This window comes from Genypterus blacodes, unplaced genomic scaffold, assembly GCF_046128005.1.
Source record: "Genypterus blacodes isolate CSIRO-AG114 ecotype Tasmania unplaced genomic scaffold, CSIRO-AGI_Gbla_v1 ptg000093l_1, whole genome shotgun sequence".
Classification (NCBI taxonomy): domain Eukaryota; kingdom Metazoa; phylum Chordata; class Actinopteri; order Ophidiiformes; family Ophidiidae; genus Genypterus; species Genypterus blacodes.
Window position 1 is genome coordinate 2,051,373 of NW_027466897.1, and position 27,790 is coordinate 2,079,162.

At 42.3% G+C, this 27,790-nt stretch overlaps 1 protein-coding gene across 1 annotated transcript in view; it reads right to left on the minus strand.

Moving 5' to 3' along the window:
• The window catches only part of lrp1bb (low density lipoprotein receptor-related protein 1Bb), a 173,737-nt gene that overhangs the window by 85,030 nt on the left and 60,917 nt on the right, over window positions 1-27,790 (minus strand). The window contains exons 17-31 of the mRNA XM_076159072.1: window positions 27,064-27,177; window positions 20,608-20,688; window positions 20,347-20,517; window positions 19,035-19,217; window positions 17,073-17,273; window positions 14,856-15,101; window positions 10,177-10,374; window positions 9,386-9,590; window positions 7,059-7,223; window positions 6,544-6,788; window positions 3,580-3,711; window positions 2,976-3,203; window positions 2,482-2,656; window positions 2,078-2,172; window positions 211-360 (exon numbers count right to left, since the gene is read on the minus strand). Coding sequence (XP_076015187.1) covers window positions 211-360; window positions 2,078-2,172; window positions 2,482-2,656; window positions 2,976-3,203; window positions 3,580-3,711; window positions 6,544-6,788; window positions 7,059-7,223; window positions 9,386-9,590; window positions 10,177-10,374; window positions 14,856-15,101; window positions 17,073-17,273; window positions 19,035-19,217; window positions 20,347-20,517; window positions 20,608-20,688; window positions 27,064-27,177 — 2,589 coding nt within the window. The remainder of the gene's footprint in view (window positions 1-210; window positions 361-2,077; window positions 2,173-2,481; window positions 2,657-2,975; window positions 3,204-3,579; window positions 3,712-6,543; window positions 6,789-7,058; window positions 7,224-9,385; window positions 9,591-10,176; window positions 10,375-14,855; window positions 15,102-17,072; window positions 17,274-19,034; window positions 19,218-20,346; window positions 20,518-20,607; window positions 20,689-27,063; window positions 27,178-27,790) is intronic.

Genomic DNA, 27,790 nt, shown 5'->3' on the forward strand with positions numbered 1-27,790 from the left:
TTTTCATTAAAAAGCAGAGCAAAAAAAAAAATCAATCATCAATCACTGCTGCTCAGCGTTTTAATTATCTAAAGCCTGAGCTGTTTCACACAAACGCACAGTGCGAGTGGCTAAATGACATCTACAGCCACTTAACCAGTAACACTTAATCCCTCCACTCTGACTAATCCTCAGCGGCAATCTGATGCTCTGGTGACAAACTCCACTCACCCATCACGGCTAGCGCGGTGCCTTTGGTTAGCTCCCTCTTTAGCGACTCCAGCACTTCAAGCCCACTGCCGTCCAGATTGCACCTGTTGATAGTGCTGTTGGCTGAGCTGATCCAGTAGAGCTTGTTGGCAGGGTAGTCGATGGAGAGACCTGAGAGGAAGAGGACGAGAGGGAGGAGGTTAGAGGAAGAGCCCAGCTGGGAAACAGAACAGGACAGAATCACAGAATTATTAATGATATGATATATAGTACAATATAAAACTGTAATATATAATGACAATATTCTATTAATATATAATACAGTCCTTGAAAGAAGAAGATATGACATCATTCTATATCTAAAATGGTAACCGAGATTAAAATACATTTTTTATGTTGTGATATGTATTAATCATATGATCACTAAATGGGACAATAATAAATTGAAAATTCTGTTTTTCAATGAAGTCAGGTTCTGATCGCTGATGTAAGTTCAGTTGGCAGCTTCCACGCAACGCAGGATCCTGGTGAACCGCTAATTATTTGGAAATTAACAAGAGGGAGATTAAAGAGACAGAAGTTGTGTGAACATTCTTATGTAATGAAATTGTTGATATTTCCGCCGTGGCCTATGATGATGAAAAGGACCGGGGCTGATTGATCCCTCGCTACCTTCTCATCTCCGTCTCTCTCCGTCTCTCGCTGCATGATCAAAGTTTACTCAAGACGCTCAGAAGCTAAACAAAAGGTGCGGCAGCCAAACAACATTGACAAAACATCACACATTTTAATGAATTTTCATTCTTTCCATCTATATGTTTGTAGTCATACATGGAACGCCCTAAATACGCAATGCGCAATTCCAAACACACACCGATTTAGCAGCTATAAAACCTCATTGTGGCCCCTTAATGAATTCGCTATTTTACCAATTTGTGTTGAAAATCAAAGCAACTAATACTTAGTAATTAGTTAGTAGTGGCCCTTGGAGTTTACTTAATACCCATGCAAGTGCACGCAGGAGTGCCCACATTAAGCTTCAGACTCTTTCATGCATTTGGCTGAAAGCTGGTGGGAAAGTGGTTGTCTAAACTGTGTGTGTGTGTGTTTGCTGACACATCTCTGCAGAGCGTCTCTCTACAGGACCTGCAGTTGGCATCAAAAATAATTGGACAAGCCAAGTGACGGACTACTTTTAAAGCCCCGTCCTGGCTGACATGATGGTTTTTTCCTCCCTCTAACTCTATTAATGGTAGAAACTGGGAGCAATTGAATTGGAGCGCGTGTGGTCGACTCACATCTCCCTGCTTGTTCTTGGTTAATGTCTGGTAAGATTCAGTCAGACAATGTGTCATTAATTTACTGTTGTCCCCAAGTCCACCCCATGATCATAAATGAAGCTGGTGAAATACGGCGCACCCTGCTATCTGTACTCTGTGACAGGCTCAGGACGATGAAGAAATATAGCCGAGACAAAGGTACTGTTTGTGTGAGGAAGGCTGCATTTCACCTTGACATGTGTACTTTTATTTAAAGAAAACCCAATTAAACTGCAGCGTTTCACTTTACTAAGCAAGTGAGGGATTCAAAAGTATAAAATTAAGAATGATCATTTGAATATGACCGTGTAGAAAATGTTTGAAATTATGATGTTGGTGATTGAACATTCAATGCTGAGACTACTATAGTTGAATGATGGCCTAGTGTAGGAGATGGGTGAATATGGTGAGTTCATGTAGACAGGGAGCACTGATCTTCACAATAAAAGGGACTTTACAGGTCTGCATCTAGACTCGTGTGAATGTTTCCTATGTTCATGTTTAGAACCAAGACACTTTGAACTCTTAAAAACTGAGTGCAAACTATTTCAGCTCTGTGTCATACTGACCGACGGGCTCCCTCTGGTTCTGATGGAGGACTTTGCTGTTACTCCCATCCATGTTGGCCATGTTGATTGTGTTACCATCAGTCCAAAAGATTTTCCTGGGGGAGGGAGGGGGGTGTGTGGGACGTGCATGGTTAGTGATCCAGATAGACACAGGCATCATCAATAAATGCAATCTATTTGAATCTTAATTAGATAAGAACATTTAGACAATAGATTGTATTCTACCTGACATCCTTGTAATAGATTCACCAAAGCATTTCTGAGCTTAAAACAAATAATTCTTCTCCCACTGACACTTTTGTGCTCCCTCCTCATTTAAGTAAGGATCCTAATCAGGATTCTTAATGCGACGCTTCAAAGGTGAGGCCGTGATGAAGTGTGCCGACGTGCTCTAATCTACTTACCCTTTAGTGGGGTGCACTACAAGGCACCTTGGCTTATCAATGCCGTGGATGATGGAGGTCTTCAGGGAGCCATCAAAGCGAGCCACATTGATTTGCGACTCGTCATTTTCAGAGCTGAGCCAGTATATGTTCTTGGAAAGCCAGTCTAAAGCCAGTCCACGGCAGTTTGCTATGTCTGCCAGGGGGGGTTAACAGAAACAATGTCACGGCCACCTGCTTTACAAAGTCATAAGGTGAAATGTAATAAAGTTCATTCATTGCCAATACATTTAGCAGTAATTAAACCTTGAGAACGAGAGAGACTGAGAAAGCGAGGGAGAGAATATAGGAGTTGGGAAGTGAAAGAGAGAAGCAGAGAGAGCAAGAGGTGAAAAATGTGACTTTATTTAAGTAATTCTACAGTTTTAGAAACAAGACTGGACCCTGTAGACTCAAATGTAACAGGCTTTAATCCTCCTTGATAGAGACCTGTGGATGTGAGGAGATGCACCCACCTCCAGAGATGATGGTCTCTATCTGGGTCCCGTTGATGAAGGCCCGTTTAATGGTTTGGGTTTTGACATCAGCCCAGTAGATCCTCTCCTCTTGGGCGACATAGTCCACCACAGTCACATCATCGATGTCGGGCACCGTCAGTGCCGTCATAACATTGATGTAAGGGTTGTCAACGTCCACGCCACGGATTTCAGACCGCCGCACGTAGAGGAGGAACCTTTTCAACACTGATGGGACGATAGAGAAAGCACAGAATTTAACTAAAAGACTATTTGTAGCCAAACGCACATCTTCAATGGGATATTCATGTTACTCTGTGTCTGTTAGTTGCGTAAATTAGTGTTTACAAATAAAGTATAATAAGTTGATAATCTGGAGGCGTATCAGCGCTGCTTTTCACTTGGATTGGTTTCAGTGTTTTTCTGCCCCTAGTGCACCTAAGAATCACTTAACACAGCTTTAAATACAAACGTGCAGAGTGACTGATGAAGCTGCTGATCTTTCTTGTCAGATGCGCCCGTCGAAGCCTATATTTCCAAGTCTGATAAAGAAAAAAGAAAAGGTGCAGGGGGGGAAACAAAAAAAGAAGCTGTTGTCACTCACCAAAGCAGGATTGTTTATTGGGTGAAAGCTTCATGAGGTGCGGACAGGTGCAGGACGCAGTGCGGTTGTAATTGATGAGACACAGATGCGAACAGGGACCACGACCATCATTCTCCTCACAAGGGTTTGATGCTGATGGGGGTGGAAAAGGGGGGAACGGGAGACGAGGCAGGGAAGAGGAAGAGAGAAAGATAAAGAGGATATTTCAGAATAAAAGGCAGCAAAGATGGCATGGAAACCCTTTGAAATGTTATTTTCTGGTATAGATATCCAATGTTTACCTTATTGTGCCTCCACATCATATCTTTCTGTTTATTCTCTCTGTCTCTGTTTTATGTCTTCAGTCTCAACATTTAAGCTCTCTCATCTCATCACGTCCTGTTAATGTCAGATAGCAGCCTACATTAAGCCCAATATATACAGTGACACCCTATAAGCTGCTGACATTTTCATCCAGACACGCGGGCCAAGCTGAACTTCTGCAACCTCAAACTGATCTTGAAGAAGCAAAAAACCTTTGCAAAATTTCCTCAACTTTCTCATTCACTGCTGTCTGAATAAATAAGTCACCTTAGCATCGCGGGAGGAAACTCTGTCAATCTTCCTCTGTCACACTACAATCACATTTCATGCAGCAAAACAAATCCAATTCTACATCTATTTTTGGGTGATTCATGTCAACCTCACTCACAGTTCATTCAATGGGCTCATTTAGCGGCACACTGGTGAGCGGCACTGCATCAGAAATGTGGCTTATTGGGAAATATTCAGCTCTGCCTCTGCGAAATGGAAAGAGCACCCGGCTGACTGAGTGAGCTAATGGAGAGAGTCGTCTGAGCAGTTATAGGACTGCTTCCGCCTGAGTCGTACTCAAAATGACAGCATATCTCTGAAACATGTCAATAAATAATAACTACACCGCCATTTAAAGATACTGCTGCCTATTACCAGAAAAGACACAAGTGCAAAAGGAGATGGTGACATTGTTTGATTCCCACTCATGTTTGCACAAGATCCAAGATAGGGTGCATTGAGTAAGGAGCTGATTTGTTCCAGGAAACAATTTGCTGTTCTTCTCTTCCAACCGTTTCATATTTGATATTAGTGTTGACATAATTAATTCAGCCTGCACATAGCGGTGCATGTTGAATACGTCATAACAGTTTTGTTGTAAGGTCGCACACCGAGAATACCAATTATTACAGTGGGATTGATCCGAGTGTGAGATTCTCTCTATCGCCTTTCCTAATTTGCTAAAGGGATTAAGACAAATACATAAACCACACAGGAATACAACAACACAAACAGGGATGGAGTTCATTAAATTGAAATATATTCAAATATGTTACTGCTGCTGTTTGTAATATGGATGATTAACTAATACGTCTAATCTATGTCTGTATGAATAAACCCATACGCTTCCATAATGCTCAGCGACTGAACATTTACTATGGCTCAGATTTTCCGTGTCCTGGTCTGACATCTGCAGAGTTGACACATTTTTGCATCCTCTTGCAAATTCATTCATTCAATGTGAAGTAAAATGCTGCCTTTCCCTTTTGACACCAAACATCGAGTATTTACAACAGGCCTCCACACAAGCTTCAAGGTGGTGCCAAAACCAGCTGCGTATTTCGCCCTTGAGGTCTGCCTCTCTCATCCCCATTTCCCTTTCTTCATCCTTGGTCCAGAGCTTCAGGCTTGGAGTGATGGTACGAGCCAGCGCTCCCCACAGCTGAGCTCTTTAAAATTGGATTAAGTGTGCTTACTGTCTTCTTTGGAAACGCTGTTCCATTGCTGAAACTTATCTATGATGAACAGTCACCAGAATGCACATACAGAAAGGAAACAACCAAATTAACAACCGCCATACTGGAAGTGCATGGGAATCTCTCGACAGATGTAAACCCGATTAGCACCGTAATAATGCCCGTTTATGAATGGTGGCTTACAGTCGCAGAAAAGCTAAGAGCGGTTAATCGGAAACTTGGCAATGCTTAAAAAGATCATCATGATGGAGCCTGATCCATCAATCAGGTGGGCTATGCAGTCAAGGACAAACGTTCCATATTCATTTTGATTGATTTTGGCACAGGAGCGTTACCAGTATAAATCCATCTCACAGGGAAAAAAAAGACAATAAAACAGACTGAAAAGAGATTTCATGCTATTAATTTCTCCTTGGCAGCGTGTCTCACAAGCTGATCTGCATATCAAATAAAATTGGCTTACATATGTGTGCCTTCTGTCTTCGCTGGATATGAGCAGTGTATCTTTTGTGGTTGGAATCTTGACTTATTTTCCAAAAAATTGATTAGCCGTTAATAGTGCATGTGATTCAGACGTGCTCGCTGAAAAGAAATCATTGGCGGTAATAACGGATAATTACGTATAAAGTTGCAGAGGTGCGGTATTCCGTGTACAACCTGTCCCCACAAAACACTCACTCATCACTGAGTATATTAATTTTAAATTGACAAAAAGCCTTGCAAATGTGTCTCATATCCGCTTTGGTTAAGAAGAGTACCATTCGCAGTGGTATAAACCAATTACATGAATTTGGGTGGTTAGAAAAGAACATTCAGATGTAACATTAATTCAAGCAAACTAATTCTCTGCTTGAGTGCCTTTTTCCCTCATTCAGACACATGTGGGCATGCTGGGAAAGCAAATGATTGACAAGCCAAACGAGAGCAGTCAGAGAGTGAAATTAATTACACCATGTTCTCTTTCTTCCTTTGCTAAATTATACCGTATCCAATCCTAAGAATGTAAAGTATCCTCAGATAATATTCAGTGGGGCAAAGGGTTAGAGATTATTACAGGTCAATCTTTGCCTTGTTGTATTTGTTTACCTGTGAGGAGCATTGGAATGGAATGTGATGTCATTGTACATTACATAGCAATAGTTCTTACGAAAGCACCTTAGAGGAGTTTAAAGTTCTGAAAAAGAATTGTTCTTACCCTGCGGCTGTCTGCTGGGGTGGAAGATCTGCAAGTCAAAAGGCTGAGCGCTCGTCTTCTGGATGACGGTGACATTTTGTCCGGTCCACTTATTGGCCCTGGCTAGGGTGTTCGTCCTCCAGTCTGTCCAGTAGACATTGCCTCCAAAGAGAGAGACCGCAAACGGGTGGGACAAGTACTCATGTCCCCTGAGGATCTCAATGACACCGCTGCCATCGTAGAGGGCGGAGAAAATGGCGTCAGAGCTGTTCAGGAGAGAAACACCAAGGGTCAAAGTTTAAACTCAAACTCATATTACCTCTTAAAAATGAAAGTGCAACCCTCTGTCCAGGGATAGAGCTGATAAATTGTTTAGAATGCACTGAAACCAAACATTGCTTCAATCCCAAGATCTCTAAATATTACATGTCCTCCATTTTTAATGGCTACTTGGGGAATTCAATTTTAAGTTTTGCAGAGAGATGCACACAGACTTTGTAAAATATGTATTTTAAAGGTAAAAGGTGATGTCATACCGGGCATCAGTCCAAACAATCCTCTTTTCCAGATGATCCAGTGTCAGTCCATTAGGCCACGCCCCCAACTCCATCTCTTTAAACACGATGTGTCTGCCTCCTCCGCTCATTGATGCGGCCTCAATACGAGGGTATGTGGCGTCCCAGTCAGTCCAGAACAGGATTCTTGGAGCAGAAACACAGAGGCAGCAGTTAGTTTATGTCTGTTTACAAGCTGTGGCTACAATAAGTATCTGAAATAAATACAAAGCCATAATATGAGGAATACAGTTTTGCAGATGAACAAAAGGACCGCATCATTTCTCAAACGCAAATTGAACCAAAAGGAAAATTACATTTTCGCAGTAATGTATGCAAAATACAAGCGCCGTTACATCACTCAGCAACATCTAACAGTCATTTCTTAGCCATTTGCGCTGGTTTATCTGTGCTATTATCCTGTAAAACACTGTAATTGCATATACAATGCGGCAGTAATTGGGACAATAAACAAAGACATTGGCACTGGTAACAGCATCAGTGGTCCAGACTAATGCTTAACATCTGTGATATGACAGGACGCATGAGCCCATCGGACTTTTCGCAGCTCGGTGAGGCCTGAAAATGAGCTTGTCATTGAGCTGACCATCAATTCTATCCCAAGTCTAACACCTACCCGGATAAAAAAAATCACTTCTGTCCCACCTTGGTGCAAAGTCAGTGAGAATGAATGAGCAAAGGGGTGCTCAAACTTAAATCACATACTGAAGACGACAAAATGGTGTTCGGAAGAAATATCCGTGTCCAGATCGATTGCCTTATTCATTGGGTGAGGCCTCACTGATCAATGACCCACTTCTTTGAGTGGATTCAAGTAATTAGATTAGAATTATTGCCTTGGAATGGAAATGCGCCTTTAGGCACCAAAAGCGTCCATTAATCCTACTCTGTAGAGCCATGTAATGTACTCACTCACCCGGATGTGAAAGAGAGAAAGCTTGTGCAGATTACAAATTACTGTGTTAAATTGATTTTAGGAATATCTGAGGATTGTGTTCATCAGAAATATACTAGATAATGTACATCCACTAACTAGTTCACAGATGTGTGCCAAAACGAGTGAGAAAGTCATCGATTACCGTAATTTTCGGACTATAAGACGCACCTGACTATAAGCCGCAGAAGCTAAATTGAATGATGTGTACATATATAAGCCGCACTGGACTATAAACCGCAGTTTTTTTTAATGTTTAATTACCATATGTAAGGGTTCGTGCACAGAGGGGATTGTCGGGAAAGAGGCGGCTGTTTGAGGAAGCTCCCATTTATTAACATTTCAACAAACAAGTTGCATATTTGCATAACGTTTTCAAGTGTTACCATTTAGTGCAATAGTAGCTACAGAACATGTGCTATGCTGTGTAAACTGTACTGTGTCACATAGCGTTTCAGACACACAAGCTTTTCAACTTTCAAACTTAAACGGTGCGCTCCCAGCGCACGTACCGGCAGTGATCTACAGCAGTGGTCCTTGGCATGAAAAAGATTGAAAACCACTGATCTACATTATAGCCTACAGTAGTACCCTAACAAAAAACAAAGCTTACAGCGCTTGACGAGGCAATATCAATTTCCATAATGAGGGTGTCTCACAAACTGTCTCGCTCTCGTAATGTCCGTCTGTCTCGCTGTCGTTCTATCTCTCCTACCATTCGCGGTTCAACTTTTACTTTTGCGCGCTCTTTTCCGGACTGTAACCTGTAAAATCCATAGATTTAGGAATTCCCCTAGTGGCCGTTAGCTGTAAAAATCCATAGATTAGCCGCACCGTTATATAAGCCGCAGGGTCGAAAAATGGGGTTAAAAGCCGCGGTTGATAGTCCGAAAATTACGGTACCTGTTTCTAATGAGTTTAAAATTGCTTACTTCATGTCTAAATCTATATGAAAAAGGAAAGTAGCTGGAGGGATGAAAACTACTACCGTCAGCGTTTAATTAATAAGGAAAGTTTGAACATGGCTCGTATATGTGATACAGTTTGAGGGGGGAACATTGTCAAAGTACTATCATGCAAGGGGTATTAAAGCATACAAAGCAAGAGTAATGGGTGAGTGGGTATTAACTAAACCGCCTGTCATTACTGGAATGGAGTGCACGGCAGCGTTATTGATGTATTCCATAACGGTAGTCTTAATGGACCTTAACAGGGCAGACATCTTCATACGTCAATGCTGGTGCATAAGTGAGGAGTTGTCATTTGTTTCTTTATTCCTATGATCTCAGTGGTTGATATATGGCTTCAGCTAGTGGCGTTGTGTATTGTATGTGGGTGCTCATGCGTCGCATACCCTTGCCCTGGGTCAAGTGCGATGGCCCGTGGGTGCTCCATGCCTCCGGCAATCAGTGTGGTGCGCATATCACCATTCAGCTTGGCCACCTCGATCTGATCCAGATTGCTGTCGATCCAGTATAATTTCCCAGCAATCCAGTCGACAGCCAGGCCCTCCGGAGTGGCCAAACCGTGCTGCACGACCACCTCGATCCCTGTCACGCCTAAAACAAGAACATCACCCATAGCATGACTGAATTATATAGCTCCAACCTACGGTACACGGTGTTTGTCTCTTTACAACGCTCAGGAAAACATTTTCTTAAACCCCTGAAACTCTGAAAAGCTTGCTGACACGGAGAAAATTGCTTTCAGCAGGATTCCATTTACCATAAAAAGGGTTTTCCCTCTGAATGTCTATAATCCAGTGGTTTACAATTATTCTTAGGTGGCGGCGCTTTTATGTGCGTCTTACAAAAGGGTGAAATAGGTACAGCTGAGAGAAGATTTCTACCGCTCCACCGAGGAAGATGAAAGGAAGCGCACTCAAGGAAAGTAGTACTGACCGCAAAAATACAGAGCCAGGGAGAAATTTTAATTCACCACTTTATGGAGGAGTTGAAGAATTCTGCTCCCTCAGGATCAGTAACTTTAGTTACATGAAATAAATCCTCACTGGAAGAGATAGAAGCTGTAGCTGGATGTATACAGGCGCTGGAGTAAAACAATCCAGTAGAAACATCACCAGAGGACGACAAGCATTTCTGTAAACGAGTGTGTGTGCATGTGTGTGTGTGTGTGTGAGCGTACCCCCAGTCTCTGAGAGCCTCCCCCTGTAGATCTTATCCTCCACTACATCTGTCCAGTAAAGGAGGCTGCGATTAAAGTGGAAATCTAGCGCAATGGTGTTCCTCAGCCCCGGCACGAGCAGGCTGTAGTCTCGCTTGTGAAGGTCTATCCGTCTTATCTCGTGCCGAATGGAGAAGATGATGAAGGCCTCAAAGGGATCTGACCACAGGGGAGAAGCAGGAAAACAAGCACCTTATATTTTCACTTGTGTCATCACAAAAAAAACCCACACATGCAATCCAGAACGCACATTTATATGACCAGTTTCTAACCCCATAGATTCAGCAGCGCTTCAGCAGCACAACCACAGAAATGTATGTGCGTGCGTGCGTGCGTGCGTGCGTGCGTGCGTGCGTGCGTGCGTGCGTGTGTGTGTGTGTGTGTCAACTGGAGTCTTAGCCAACAAAACGCCTGCTGCTGCATCGCACCAGAGCGGAGAGAACCAAACAAAGCATGATACAATCAGTGATACAATCTGTGAAAGAGTGTTTGTCTGCCTGAGTGTCCTTATGGGGGGAATATAAATTCTTTTGGGACAGTTGGAACCCAGTGACAATGACCAACACACTCAAGGGTGTGTAACGCTTATCACAACCTGATTGCATCATGTTTTGATGGTAAACTGCTGCAAAAAGGAATAACAGTTCAAGTCAAGTCAGAGTAAACTATGTTAAAAGCTTTATACACACTTACACCCACAGCAAATGTTTAGAGAGTAACTGACACACTATGTTTTCATGCACTTAGTGTATATCTTAAGCTGTTAAAATGCATGTATACGGCTTAATTGCATTGCATTTTAAGTGCTTTAAGGCCAAAAACGTACTACTACTGGACATACTACAGGACCAACATCAAGTTCAGATGCACTCAGTACTGATTTGTCCATAAAGCAATTAAGGCAAAAATGCCATAAAAACCTTATATGTGTATAAACTGAGTAGGATTCCACCGTTCTCTGATCATGAGGCTGTCTGTTGAGGAAATGGAAGAGGAAATGGAGGAGGGTGTTTATTCTTCCGCTCTCGATCGCATTAAGGTGATGGAATTGGGTAGTCAGACTAATCAGAGTGCAATCAAAGTAAACATATTAAGTGTAGACATTGTGTCATATGTTTCATGAAGGAGGGCTACATTCCATTTAGCAGAGCCACCGTACCAGCTGGATTACTGTGACTACGGTTTCTTTCCAAGGTGGTGATCGTAGTCTTAACAGGAATGCCAATTACAGATGTTTGTCTGTGTGTACGCGTTTACTTTGTGGTCGCCCGGTGACCTGTGCAGAACTGTCGCGACTCTCACCCACTGCTGCATGCTGGGAATCGGCTGCTGCTCCGTGAAAAACAGAACAGTGTAAGATGTAGGGAATCGATGGGAGGGATGATGGATGGACGGATAAGGAGCGTCACTTCTTTTCATTGCATCCTTTGGAATGTGGTCTAAATGATTGATGGTGTGTATAAAATATAACTTTATTGTTCACACACGGTGGGGAAATGTCTTTAGCTCACCAAGACGTAAAATTAACATAGGAGCATAAAGTATACAGCGCGACATGTTATAAAACAAAGCACTAATAAAATACAAAAGACACTGTGCCATAAGACGGTAAAACAATCATTAAAAGAAGGCATAAAATACATAATAATACAGAAAATACTTGGGAGAGGAGTTAATAGATCAGTTTTCTTTATGTGAAGCAAAAGCTCACACAGGCTGCAGTGGAAGGGACAGAGCTGATTTAAAGCCAGAGAGGAATGACCTTGCCTTTGGCTCTCACTTATTTCACTCATCATGCTCCCTATGATCCACTATGTAAGGCAAAACGCTTTCAATCACACCGTTTGGGTGATTAAGTACGAGCGTGCAGTGCAGATATATATATATATATACACACAGGTCGCAGCCAAACCTGTTTCTTGCTTTTGGGAAATCAGCATCTAAGCATTTTTCCCATTTTGTGACAAACAGATACATTTATTCATGGTAACTTTTCATTTAAAAAACACTTTTTCAGTTTGCTGTCTGTGTAGTCACTACATCTTATAACAAGTCACCCACTAACACTCAGTTCCCCTCAATGAGTCATACTTGCTTTCTGTTACTATCCTCAAATTAAACTGAAATAAACTGACGGTAAATGTATATCACCCACCAGCTGCAATAAAGGAACACATTCTGACAGCAACAGCAAATCTATTATCTTTGTATTTGTCGTATATACCATGTGTGTAGGCGCCCATCACCGCCTGCACACTGCCAGACTCCGTAGGGCTGAATTAGTGGTAAAACTTGAGATGTTCATTGATTCACACATCACTCAGTATTGCTGTTGGTTACATGAATCAATGAGAAACAATGGAAGTTGTCAAAACCTCTTGCATAAAGAAAACCATCTTCTGCCTCCGCACTGTTAGGAGCAGTGTGACGCCGGGGGACAAACTCTACATCTGTGGCCTAGTGCCTTGGTCAAGGGCAATGGCAGGCCATGTTTTAGATTTTACTGAGTGGCAACTGTGCCCTCTGCTTCTGAGAAATACGAAAACTAACGTGATAAAATCAATATGTTTTTCCACTTCTTATGTAGCAAACTCTCTATTTTCTGCATAAGAAATCCAGAATTGTCATTATTGAGAGCTGCATAATAATATACAGCCGATACTGAAAGGCAAACGCACTGGCTCATTATCGCGCACACACACAGAAGCAACCCTCACACACATAAAGGGCACCTTTGCAAATATGATGTTCACATCATTCCAAACTAAATTAGCACTTTTGGGAAGCTGTTTTGGACAACAAATGTAATTTGAATGGTGCCCTTGCTTCAATGTCACATTTCAGCACAGGAGCCAGTTTGGCTTTAAATGTAATAGAGACAACATGCTGCATGTGTTAATGCTGCAGCTAAGACATCTATCATTACTGGGATGTGCAAAGAAAGCCAAGAGTGGAGATTTCGCAATGAATGCAATAAAACCTCTGTCAAGATTGAATTGGGATGTTTGTGTGTGTATGCAGAATTAAATTCACATCGCAGTTGTGCAATTCTGATGCAGTTCCAGAGGAAATTGTTCATTTCTTTATGCTCCCTGCATTAAAATGTTGGTTTAGAGCTGAACTGCCATCGATCTCGCAGTGGAAAAAAAAAAGAGGGTAATCAAAACAAGACCCATAAATCTGAACAGAACACAACAGCAGATATCAGCAGGTCATCACGGGTTATTCAATAATAAGAGTAGTGTAACAGTGTGAATTTACAATGGAATGGTTGTGTTTGTATGGAATGCAGGTGGGGAGGACTTCTGCACGGCTGAATAAAGTAACAAAGCGCTGAGATTCTTCACTCTGTATTAATACCGACTGAGGCAGACAGGACTCATCACCTCCGTGCCTCTTTGGATTTGATGGATTGAATTTCACCTGACGGCAGCCGGACTCACCGTCTTCTTCCTCTAACACACCAGCTATCCGCTTTCTCAGCAATACGAGAGGCACTAAATCTGTCATCTTCGTTCACCTATAATTTTACTTTTTAGGGCTGAATGAATTAGCCATTAATTGATTTTTTGGCATACTTACTTTGCAGGGATTCTATCACATCAGCAGCAGCTCATGTGCATTTCCTCCCTATTTTCAAGATCAAGGGCAGAGTCAAGGTCAACTGTATTGCCAGTGTGCGACACAAGAAGGTAGCAGGCTCTTACAAACACACTAAAGATGTAAGGAGACAGACAAGGAGAAGGCCCATCAATCCAAATACATTCCTCAGTGTTAATCAGGTAATAGGGAACTATCAATCACAGTTTTCCTCCTCAAAATGTAGATATGAGCTCCACCAGATCGCATCAATGGGAAGACAGGGAGAGTTTGTAGCCTCTTTTAAATTTGTTTAGATCATAGTGCTAGTTTCTGAAAAAAGCCAAACTGTCCTTCAATAATGGACCGATCTTGCAATGTTAAAGAAACAGGAGAGAAATGTTCAGGATCCAGATTAGCATCACCACCAGAATTTAGCGTTTCCTCCCATGGTCCATGCAAAACCTGCCTGCTTCAGTTTCATGAAAAACACTCTCTAATCAAATCACTTTACGTAATTATGCTGAAAAACAGGACAAACAGGACAAACAGCAAACCTCGATGAAAACATAACCTTCTAACTACATGAAAGAGATTTTCAAAGCGAGCAGCGGCTGAATACTCTTCACCCTGTATTACCACAAGGACACTCTGAGCAGGCAAACTCTATTGACTGTTGTTGATGAATGGGCACAAAAAAAGGCGTTAAACAAATCGCCACTGGCAACAAAGATGTTCTAAGGACATGTCGACGCTATTCAGGCCACACAAACAAGCACCAACAATACTAAAGGTACAAACTTTAGAATTGAGATTTTCCTTACTCACTTTATGTCATTGCTTCTTGTGGCCTGTCATAGTGTAAATCCACCAATCTCACTACTTTTCATATGTAGTTAGACTTTCATTTTAAAAATCATTCTTGTTGACTAGATTCTGAATTATTGAGGAGGCAGAGCGGCGCGCACACGCACACACACACACACACACACACACACCTGACACACACACCTGACACACAGCCACCGGCATTATTATGAGGATTAATAAGGGTGTGTTACCTGTGCTGTGACAGCTGTCTCCGTCTGGGTCAAGCGTCCATCCAGGATAACAGGAGCACTTCACCGTGGTCTTGTACTGCTCACACACCTGGCTGCACTTCAGGTGGCGGCTGCAGTAGTCCACCGCCTCGCACGTCTTGTTGCTGGAGTCCAGGTGGAGGCCGGGAGGGCAAGAACAAACAACCCCTTTCCCCGGTGCCACCGTGCAGTGGTGGCTGCAGCCCCCTCTGGCTACCAGACACCTATCTGCAGGAGAAGAAAGCACACAGATTCTGGTGTTTGAAATTGGGTTTTACAACTTTATTCATTATTTCATTCTTAGTTTGAAACAAAAGTCATTAATTTGCACCGTTTTACTTTTTAATTTGATTTCCATTTCATTCGTTTTCTTATTCATTAAATTTGTTTACCAACGCTATGTTTTATATTCAGTCTTATTTTTTAAATTTATGTTATTTATTCATCTCATCCACTAATTTACTGCTTGCTTGTTGTATCTTTTTATCTTAATTTATTCCTTTATCTCTACATGCATTGCTTTTTGGATTTTGTTTTCCCTCTCTTTGACTCTGGTTGTCTTTTTTGAGCATGGAAGGCACATTATGTAAACAACTTTTGATTGATTGAGTGACTCACGGAGGAGTTTATCAGACACTAACAAACTCACACAGGCGGAGAGAAATGAGGTAGAGGTAAAGAAGACAAACTTTTCTGCATGAACTTTCCTCTTTTCACAAAGATATTTCCTTACCCAAACACCTGCACCTTGTTAGAAGCTGCCAGGACGAGATGCATAAATGTAGCAGTGAAAATGAAACTTGCGCTTTCCTTGCATATTGTGATTAAGATCGCGTTTGCAGTGTGGGCTGGGAAAGCAATGGACTCTCTCTCTCAGTGTGTGGGGGGGGGGGGGGGGGGGGGGGGGGGAATGGAGGAGGTTGTCCCTGAAGTTCAAGGTGGAGGGAGAGTCCCGCTGAGCTACTGAACATCAATCAGACCCTCAAGGTTCCTCTGAACACACATATACAATCTAATTGTGAGGCAGCAGCAGCCCTCTCTTCAGCTATGATAACACAAAGACTTGAAGGTTCTGTAGGGCCCTCAAGAGGCTCCTTTAGTGATACTTTGGAAAACGAACCTGAGTGTTTACACTGTTCACTTAAAGAGATTATATGTCTCAGACTGGTCACATGAGATCCCTCACTTCCCTCTGAAAGGCGCTGGACAAACACTTCCACATCTGCCATCATCAGGAAGCGCGAGTATCGCTTCATCGTTCTGTCCCTTTAGCCTCTGAGTCAACAAATAGCGTTTCCTCAGGCTGCAAGCTGTGTAAAGGGAAGGAGGTAGCGGTGGTCCACTGGGAGAGCTCCTTCCACATCCAGGGATATTATATAAGATGAAAAATGAAAGTGAGAGTGGGATGAAATGCTCCAGGGTAACATGTCAAACAATCTGAGGCCCCATTCATGCAGGGGGATGGAGACATGCATGGTTTCATGGTTAAAAACACGCCCACCAACGTTCATTTCCTGGTAGCAGAAAACTCCAGCTTGATCGCGCGACTTACGGATATGTCAGCAGCTGGGAATCTAGTTGGGGGTGTTAGGTAGTGGGGATTGAATTCTTGTTAGTGCACCGTGTCACGACTCCAGATTGAAATGATAACTTTATGAGCGAGGGTGAGCGAGAACAAAAGGTGGAGTTTCAAGTTCTCTATGGATTTTATTTGATAATTGTGTCCCAGCAGTATGGATGGACTGAGGTCTGACCCAGGCTGCACTCTAATCTCACCCTATGAATGCTGAGACAGACTCCAGAGACAGGATGGAAGGACAAACATAACCCCCCCGCCTGCCACAAGTCCAATTATGAGTTATAGAAATCTTATTGAATAAAAAGGAAGAATAAGCAGCCATTTCAATAAAAAGCTGCCACCAAAACAATGCTGGTGTCATTTGCAATGGTGATGAGGCTTCATTATTTATTTGTCACTGTTTTGTGATGCCTCATTTTATTCTCTTTTAACAATGACACTGAGTCGAGCAATGTTTGTTTCCCAGCAGGGGAAACAGCAAAACAACAACAAAGTCCAAAAACAGTGGGATGACAGCAACGCATAAGACCTTAAAAATCATTATTTTATGATTATTTATTTCTTCAGAATCTCATAGGACTAAACAAACCAACATCAGGCACGGAGAGGGCAAACATTACCACAGATGGGTCCTTCATCGGAGCGGTCGGCACAGTCCACCTTGCTGTTGCAGATCTTGTCGGGCGTGAGGCAGACCGAGGTGTCGTTGGCACAGGGGTACTTAGGGGGTTTGCATACGGCAGATGCACAGGATTCTTCGTCGGAGTGATCCTCACAGTCAATGTCCCCGTCACACACCCAGCTCTTTGTGATGCACTTTCCTGTAAAGGGCGACATGTGGAAATACAGTAGTCAGTGCACCTTGATGGATTTCCTTCTTTTCTTTGTGATTCTTTTGTGGGACAACTGACTGATCAAATGTCTTCCAAAACAACCGTCTTGTCAAGGAGATTGGAGCCTTTGCAAAAAAATGTTACAGCTCAACAAACTCCCTAAGGCGATCCTTAACACACATAGGAAAGCAGTGTTGTTTGCGTACTTTATGTGAATCTGGAGATTTAAACACCCTTCATATCACCAAGGCCAAAGGAAAGCAGCAGCAGCAACAAAAAGTTGACAATACTGCCCCCCATAATTTCTGTAAGTATTACATCTTGTGAAGTTGTTACATTTAAGAGGATGTGCACAACTAAAGCTTCACATAAATGCACGGTCATTCGACATGCCTGACTTTGTTACTTCCTCAGAACAAAACACAAGATATGGTCGATGGTTTTATCCCGGTGTGTCTCAATCAACCTCAAGCTCTGCCTCGCTCCTGCTTAATCTTCCTCGTCTTGCAAAAATCAACAGGAATCAGTGAATCTCTGAAGGGGGGTGAAGAAAACAAAATAAATCTGCCAGGATGTGTCATTATTTCAGCCCTGTGCCAGATAAAGCTGAGATCACAGCATATTCCAATTTGCAGCCTTTCCATCAAAGCCACATCACAGAGGGCTGAGATCCCAGTGGTTCATGCTCGGTGCAGGATCGGTGCGAAACTAACAGGGGGGAAGCTCAGGAGACTGTTGAGAGTGTGGGCGTCCATATGGTGTTGTGCTTTTGTGGATGTGCACAAATATTGCTGCAAGTTTTTCATGTAGACACACTTCTGGCTTTGCAGAATAGGAAATGTTCAGATTTTAGAAGTTAGAAGTAATGCAAGGTTAATTATGCATATGACTCTGAATGTGAGAATGTCACTTTCAACAACATTTTTATTTAACAGCTTCCCAAAAAAAGAAATCCAACTGTTACTTTAAATGCTAAAAAATAATTTCCTTGTATTCATGAAGTGGAAAATTAGAAGTGATTATTTATGTTTTATTTAATTACACACTCAAACTGCGTTGACTAATATACTGAAGATGCCTTCATCAGTGTTACACATCTAATGTCACTTTCATACCAGCTCTCACAGCTTTTACCATTAGAGATATTAAAAAAGTTAGGTTGTTGTTTTTGGTTGTTTGGTCTCCTTCATTTCCTGTCTTGTGATGAAATAAACCAATTTCTTCACCTTTCTTTCTCCTTTTTGCGGCTTGAGTAAGTCTTTTTGTCTTTTGTCTCAAGTCTTCTACTTGACTACCAAGCACCTTGATTCTCTGGATTTCTTATTTCTTTCTTCTGAAAAGCATAAATAGTACGTGTTAGCCAATCCTTTTGTCTGAAATATAGAATGTGGTCGCCGCGAGGGTCTGTTTGTGTGACTTTGAAGAATCGTATAAGCAATGTTTTGCTCCACTACTGCTATAGTTTTCTTTCCTTCCTTTATTTTTCTATGTGTATGGGTTGTAAGGTGTGTTAGGAGGGAATAAAATGTAAATTAAATGCTTCAGTTTGTTCTGATCATGGTGTTATCATAAAAAAAGGGGGAGAAATTCAAGTGAATGTCATATTTGGAATGAGGGTGAGGAAAATACTATAAATAATGTTAAACCAGCTCCTGTTTCCAAAACAGCAACACCAAAACCACATTTTAACATAACAAAATGATTTAAATAGAGCTTTTCTGCACTAATGAGGCATTCCTTTGTCTCTACCTGTATCTTTGCAGGTAAACTTGGCCTTGGGGTCACACATCCTTTTGGTCCCCTCGCAGTCTGTCTCATCTCTGCCGTCCTCGCAGTCTTTGTCCCCGTCACATCTCCAGCGCTCTGGGATGCAGGTTCCGTCTGTGACGCAGTGGAACTCCTCCCCGCTGCACTCAGTGACAGGGGGCAGCACTGCAACGCAAACAGGGAATCAATCACAGACGCTGGCAGACACACTGTTGTGCCTAAACATTTGAATATTACTTTGTCTTTGAAATACATCTGTCGCTGTTTGCAAAGAGAGCAAACACGGATGCTATGTGCGTACTTGACAGGAATAATAAGCCGGTAAGTTAGAGGGAAAGAAATTCATCCTTCAACCTGTTGAAGTAAATGAGATCCAACTACCAGATGGTTATGTTTAACTATAAGTATTGGAATCGGTACACATGCACTATCCTTTATTAATAAATAACACATCAGATAAAAGCTGTTTGAAATTCAGTCAGAGCTGCCAAATGTCAGTTTAATATCTAAGAATATATATATGACCTCTGTGACATCAGAAGGGTTCCTTCCTGTTGGTACCAAAGACTAAAGGTTACACCCTTGTGAACAGACAGCTAATTTTGCTGATTTTGCAATCTGCAAATTTTCGTCTCTTAGTTGTTTTCACATACTAAGCAGTGCTCATCTTGATCAATAAACTTGTATATGCAAAACTGATGTCATGCTTTCATTGTGATTCATTATGATTCACAGCAGGATTCCTGTGCATTAAGAATACATTACCAACACATAAACCATGCAGGTGTGTGCTCTATTATCTGATTGACCTTTTATGTGATCAAAATAACAGGCATAACAGTCAACAACAACTGATCAAAAATGTCCCCATATCACCACAATCATGCATGTGACAGTTAAAGACAAACCCCTGAAGTATTTGCCCAACAGCTGAGGCAGAGCTAAGAGAGATTCATCCCCCTGGGAGGAGGCAGACACAGATGCCTGCAGTTCACTCTGGGAAATAATTTGATGAATAGTCTGCACATTCTAACGACAAGCAAGCGAGCTGTAAGGCTTCTATGAGCTTCCACAGTCTTTCTAAGGTAATTAGAATAGATTGAAACACTTGAATCTTAAAGGTAACTCTCCAAAGATCAGAGAATGGATTGTTCACATGTGAGGGCAAAGTTATTGGACCCTGCAGGCTGATTCATCATTAAATTACAATTTGAATCGCAACAATACATGTGACAGATATAATGTAACTACACCCTCATGGCGTATATGTTTAGCAGAGACTTTGCATTCTTACACGCCGATCCTCCTCTGCAGTTGGAGTTCTCGTCGCTGTAGTCGCCACAGTCGTTGTCTCCGTCGCAGGCCCAGTTATCCGGGATACAGTGGCCGCTGCTGCACTGGAACTGGTTGTTGGAGCAGGAGTGGACGCAGCCTGCTTCATCACTTCCGTCCCCGCAGTCGTCGTCTGCGAACATGCACGAACACAACGTCTGAGGGTTACAACGCTGGATTTAACGTAGTGTGGTGTGTGTTCGTGAAATGTTGCTGTGCTCACCTAAATCGCAGTGCCACTTCATATTGATGCATCGTCCATTGGAGCAGCTGAACTGGGTGAGGGGATCGCATGTTGGGAATACTGGAAAAGAGTTAAACAGATTTATATCATCACCTTAGACTTAAAACACTGAAGACAAAATAGAAAATATTTGCTGCTAATCTGCTGAATGCCCTTGGAAGACCTGAACCCTAGGGATGTAGTATGTAAATATAAGGTATACACTATAGTGAAGGTGTATATAATGTGGACAGTTGACTAATGGTGACCTCATTATTCAAAGAGGTTTCAGCTAAATGGAGCGACCAAACTTCAAAGCCCTGTATGTCAAAGCAGGTCAGGGTCCAGATAGAACCTTGAAGGTCATATAAGGTCACCGTATCACACAGTCAAACTCTTCTTAATTGATATTGCGTAGTCCAGCTTTGGAAGCACAAACAGTGACAGAAGTGCTTATGTAATCAATGAATGTAATGAAATGAAAACCATGCTGACTTTCACACAGCACACACACTCTGGTCAATCGCTGCTCTCGTTTCAGAGAGTTAAACTCTGTCAGATGTAGGAGCCTGAAATCCACAGTTACAAACATGTTTCAGGTGCTTAGCCTGAAGTCTTCTGATGCCTTGAAGCTCTACTTTGTAAAAAGGTTGGATCAGGCTCAGTAGATGCTTCAGGGGATTGGTAATCAATCAAGCCAGCTCATTGCATCCTTTTAGAATCAATATGCGCCCCAACATGGTGTCGTGACTCATTTGCAAAGGTGAAGACGGTCTAGACAAGCTTCTCCTAGGAGGAAACCAACATCTACTATCAGATGTGAACCTGTTTCAGCTGAATTCACCTTACTGGAGATACTGAAGCTTCGAAATCTCCATCACTACTTTTACATGCCCACACAAAACCAGGTTAACCTTGTTAAAGCAAAAAACCCTGTTACAGTAAAACCCCCTAATACATGCAGTTGGTCATTAACCTGATTTCTTCAGAAAGGATCTGCCATCATTTATGACAGGATGAGAAAGAGCTCCACGCCATCGCCAGGCGCCCGTGAATCGAGGAAGCGGAGGACGATACAAAGATAGATCTCAGTCCTTTCTAATTATGAACTTGCTGGTGTGATGGACTGTTTCACTTACACCTCCCTAACTTTCCACCACTGTCATATTGAGAAAAATCATCGCCATTCCCCTGTTTCCAAAAAAGCAGTACAGTGAAGTTCTTTTGGCTCATGCAGATCACCATCACTAAGTCAGCCAGGCTTGTTACAAGATAATCACTCTAGATTCCAAAGTTTTCCGAATGCCCTCATTGAACAGGACGATATAGGTGCACAGATGGGAGATGCACCCTGGGGAAAGCTTTCTTTTTTTCAGCTACCATATATCAGTAAAGAACGCTTAAATAGGACATTCACAAAGTGTAACACTTCAGGTTCTCTGAATGCCCTCTAGCACGTCTTGGAAACTGGAAAACAGACCTATAGTTATGATTTTCTTTTTTTTCTCCCCCGTTATTCCTCACACATAAGTGCTGTGTTAATTTCATACATCGTGATTCTGCTCTCACACACCAGGCCTGCACCTGCCTGCAGACCTCCACTGTAATTGAAAATGCTGCTTTTATTAAATGTGTTGGCTTTTACATACATTTGGTCAAAAAACGCTGTCAAGTCAGCGTTTCTGGGAGCAGATTGGTGTGGAGCAGCTGTCACACAGAGGGGAGAGGACTTTTACAAAAGACCAAAAAAAAAAGTGTTGTAATTTTGTAAGAGCTTTAGTGTGTAGCCCAAGATGTATTCAAAGTACTCTGCCAGGATGAGGTGTGTGTGACGGGGGAGTACTTTATTATTACTTTATTAAATAACACAACGCCCTATTCTTCCACCCAAAGGCTGCAGATGGAACACGTACAGTATATGAGCTGTCCTGCAGGCTATATGACTTTAATCAAGGCCTTGATAGAAAGCTAATCCTACTCAACACATTACAGCCATAAACTACATTAAAAACACATCAATCATATTTAATTACATGGCTTATGTGCATATCATTACGGGATGGAGAACATAAATCAAAATGATATGAATGACGACATAGATAAGTGAAGCTTATGTGAGCTTGCTTAAGAAAGTAGAATATGGATGCTGTAAGTACAGGTTATATAAGCTGAGAAACGTATGCATTTTTTATGCAGAAATTACACTCCAGTCTGAGTCCTGGCACACTCATGCGGTCCACGTCTTGCTCTGTTAGCACAAACGACATTACGCTGAGCCACAGAATGCACAGGCGGAAGTAGAGGGGGAAAGAAATACATTTTAATATATTTTAAATGAGCGGTGCAAAGTCACTGTGCTTCATCTGCACTGGCATGGAAATTAGAAACCCCATTCCCAAATGTGGCGCACTTGACCTCTGCAGTGCAGGCGGAGAAGACGCGTATTGATGATCACACCACAGCAAAAAAAGGGATGAGCACCGAGGCGGCAAGCTGCTCCGTCACATCAAAGCACAACACGTCATGGCCGGTTATAGCGCATTCAATTGTCATGGCGATAAGATGTAATCTAATAAATTATATACCATCAAAAGCTGAAAGCAACCAGCCAAACCAAACCGATGTTACAACTGACAATTATAATTGGTGGTAATTGACAGTCATAATTTATTTTTAAATTGGAGCGATTCATTCATCTCTGGAACAAGCAGCAGCGTCCACAACACACAGAGCCGCCAGCATCTTATTAGTTATCTCCATGTTAATTTGCTTTCACTGTGATGCCATCGAAGGTTAATTCATTCTCAATTAATTAAGTGCACCTCACTAGCAGAGTACTAATTAGGAACTTTTGCAACAGTTTCCACAACCATTTATAAAGTGCATTTTGGACAGTAATTCAAAAATAACTCAAGTAAATGACTACAGATCTTCATCTTGCGTACAATAAAGTGTTTTGGGAAGTGCTTTAAAAGGTGATAAAGAATCTAAGCTCCTCAGAAGTTTCCTGATGCTTGAGATTTCAAACCGCTCGTTATAAAAGGTTGAGGGAGATGCAAAAGCTCTTTTTAACCAAGACAATCAGGCGCTGGAGATCTATTAGCAGCCTCTCTTTAGATACCAGGGATACAATTCTGGGCGGCTTCACTCCAGCAAAGCAAACACATTTAATAAAGATAAACAAGATTTCTAAACCATCATATTAAAAGTGTAGATATGTTAATGAGGTATATTTTCCTACGCACATCTCTGCAGGACCAGCAGGAGGCGCTGGATTAAGACTCGATCTCTGCTTCCCTCTCAAATCACTATCTGCCGAAAAATAGAAGTTAATGGCACCCAGGTGGAGAGAGAAGTTCAGGTTTTTGGAGGGATAATCGTCATGGTGTAATTAACTGAACACTTGACTGCTTAAACATGTTAATGGGTGGTGGCAGCCAGTTTCAGTGACACAAAACAAACTACATGCCACTTGGCTCTTTATCATCTTGTGGTTTAAAGAAAAAAAATCCCAAACCTGGCGTGTTTCACTCCTCACACAGTGACAGTCAGTCTGTCTTTAATTTGTCTAACTGTTATTCCCCATCTATCGCTCCAACTGGACCTCATGGAGGGAGGATTTATCTTTGGATTAGTGACTGCCAAGGTTTGTCTATTTTCCCTTATGTGTCAAGGTTTTTGGGGCAGTGTAGACGAGATTTGGCTCGATCACAAGCGGTCCTTGATGACTGAGACACCGCAGGGGGTAATTCATGGGAAATTGTTGTAACTGCAAAGAGCCAAGCTAAATGTGCACCACCACAACACATTGTTGTAAGGAGTTCAAAATGTTTTTATTTTTTATACTAGAGTGCATGAGAGATCAGATCAAAGCTGTCAATTTAATTAAATTGAATGATCAACTGAGAGGGCTTCGATGTCAGATTCATTGATCATTAGCTCGTCAACCAAATACAGTTTTAACAATTCAATGTCAGACTGAGAAGGGACTTATTTTTTTGTGTGACAGTGTGTTTAATGTGTTATGTGTTTATAAACAAGGCAATACGGCTGTGTGCTGCCGTTTTCCTTTAACGACACATTTAAATCGCTGCTGTGCTTTATGAATTACCTGCTTTATGTGATATCAGGCTCAACATACTGTATATACACTGCACTCTTGACATGACTTTATAATGCAAATTGCCACTTCTATAATCAGCCAACATCTGCAACAAGCTACAGAACTTCAGTCAATGGTACTTGAGCTAAATTCATCAACTTGCCTTGATTGAAACACTGGCTTCTTCCATGGCCGAGCTCAGCTGTTGTGAGCATAAATAGGAACGTTTCAGTGTCGTTTCCACAGAACACCTACCTACAGTGTCCATTAGGCCTTCCAGCTGATCATGACACTATATTACGGATGTCATGGGGATGTTGTGAAATACTGAAAATCATCAGCCATCAAGAGTGTATGGGGAGCGACCGAAGACAACAACAACAACAACACATAGTGAATATGTTCACAGGATGCCGTCCTTGCCCTGCCTTCATCAGCCTGACAAATGGAAGAGTAACGTCAAGTATTCCTTCAGGTATAGTCTCACACAGACATATTGGCACACACACCTGCTGACTGCGGGGAATTCGGATGATTGATATCTGTATTTCACCGCTCTACTTTCAACTAGATTCTCATTTTGACATAAAGTATATCCTTTTTGATATATTCCCTGTGAAAACCGTTTTTTGGTGAATTCAGCTTGCATCTACAGCGAATTGACTTGTTTGGATGTGCAGCTACTGCGTGGAATACCTCAGGCCCTTGCAAAAGGACTCATTGTGTTCTATCAGACGTACGTCTTCTATATTCACCTCAAATGTGTTACATCTCACTGACAGCGAGTGGCTGCTTGGAACTTAACGTTCATTAAATATGAAGCACGAACATCCATAAATAATGGAGGCTTCAAGTTAACAGAGAACCTGGCTAAAGATGACACAATGACATCTATAAATAATGGCATCTTCAAGTCAACACAAGACACTGTGTGACAACTACTAAACTACTGACAAATAAAATCCAAATTAGCATCAATCTCTAGGGCGCCCACCACTGAGCTTCAGGTGTTCCAAAGCCCACAGTAGCTCCAGTGGAGCTAAGTGAGCTGCCAGAGCTGCACAGTGGCGTTCCTGCAGAGGAGTAATGCCTGAGGAAGCTCAGACAACAGTGTGGGACAGGATATGTTTTGCTGCACAGCTTGATTATGATTGAATGAAGCCGAGCATGAACTTTAATTACTGCTTACACCCTTGCTGTTTGTGACTGCGTACTGAAGCGGCTTAGGACACACAAAGGCAGGCTGAGGCGATGCGGCACAGTGCAACATTCAGTAAACATCACACGCTGCAAAAGGCTGATTTAATACAAATCCTGACTAATGTGGAATCTTAAACCCTTTAGCACCGTCTTTTAAATGTATTGTGGGATTCATCTATTACTACTTCATTGCTGAAAACACATTTTACAGCCTTGAACACTGTTTAACCTTATCATAAAATAGGCTAAATAACACCTTCAAAGAGCTCAGGCTGTCATGGCACACCATGGATTTTTCTCAATTATTTCTTTCACCAGTAATCCACAACACTTTTCCTTACTGAAGCTGAAAATGTTGTATAATACCACTGAGACACAACTTAAGGACAGCCAGCTAAGGTTTGTAAGTGGGTAACTAACACAGCGCCATGCCGACGCCATTAGTGCCATTATGTTGTACTCTGCTCCAAAGAACACAGCATTAATAATTAATCTCCTCACTCTCTCCGTTGAAGAAAGAAGTGCAGGTGCAACAGACCAGAAAAATTGTAAAAAAAAAAAAACGAAAATGATGGATGGCTCAGTGCTAAGTATGTTCGAAAGTTATTACACACATGAAGAGCGGTAATCATGGGAAATTGTGTTGAAATGAAACCAGGCTGATACATCTACAGTATATGTTGGTGAACTGGACTGAAAGCCTCATATTTGATCGGCCCTTTAGTCCGTAACATCTTGATGCAACACACACCTACATGTCCGCCTACACACGGACACACATACACACACCGTCAAGTACAAGTGAGTGTTTTCGGTCAGCATCCACGTTGCGCAATCTGTGGGTGTAGCCCGTAGCCTGTTATACTCAAAGTGCACAGCCGTGGTTTCAGCAAGGGACAGCAGAAGATATAAGAAGGTGTAAATGCCTGTGTGTCCCCTTTAAGTATGCTCAGATTAATGTGACTCTTATCTATTAGGGATAGAAGCTCTGAATTATTACCCTCCCCTATATTTCACCTTTTCTCCAGTCTATTTTTTGCAGCTTGACCAAACAGAGCAGCTCTAGTCGCGGCGGACAAACTCTACTCACTCACTCCAGCGCTGAATGATGCTTTGGTTATATGATGTGTTTAAAACCGTCATGAGAGACTCACCGCATGATATTTCATCTGACATATCGCCGCAGTCGTCGGCCCGGTCGCAGCTCCACGCCTGGGGTACGCAGCGTCCGTTCTGGCAGGAGAACTGGTCGGTCTGACAAGGCCGGGCTGAAAGAGTCAAAAGGGAAAACATACTTAATTTACCCACACAGGCATTAGTCAAGGGAGGACATGCACAACATCTACTTAATGACCACTACATCACAGAACGTCAATGTCTGCTCGCCGCAAACTCTGTATCGCTCAATCATGCGGCGCCGCACAAAGGTCTGAAGGCCACGGGAAATGTGCTGTTGCTTTAACAGGGCTTCGACTTACACACTTTAAACGGGCGGTGGCGGCGGCGGCGGCGGGCACTGCATGGACACACGCATAAGAGATGCGTCGGCGGTGTGCGATACACATGTCAATCTGATGAGGAGGCTGCATTCATCATCCTCCGGCTAATGCGCATTGATTGAAGCTCTAAGGCTAAAAGCTCCTCTGAGGCGCCATTGGCAACACGCTATAGTACGACTGGGGGGGGGTTTGGGTTGGTGGGGGGCTTTGTGATATACTGTAAGTGATTCTGACACACATTTGCCACTTGTAGGTGCGAAACCTCTTTGATACCGCAGAGTGCTTTCACAAAATGAGATTGATTGCGCCGCTGTGAAGCCGAGAGACATGACAGGGACGGCAACGCAGGCCACAGCAGTTCTGGGCCTTGATGTGTGAAGCC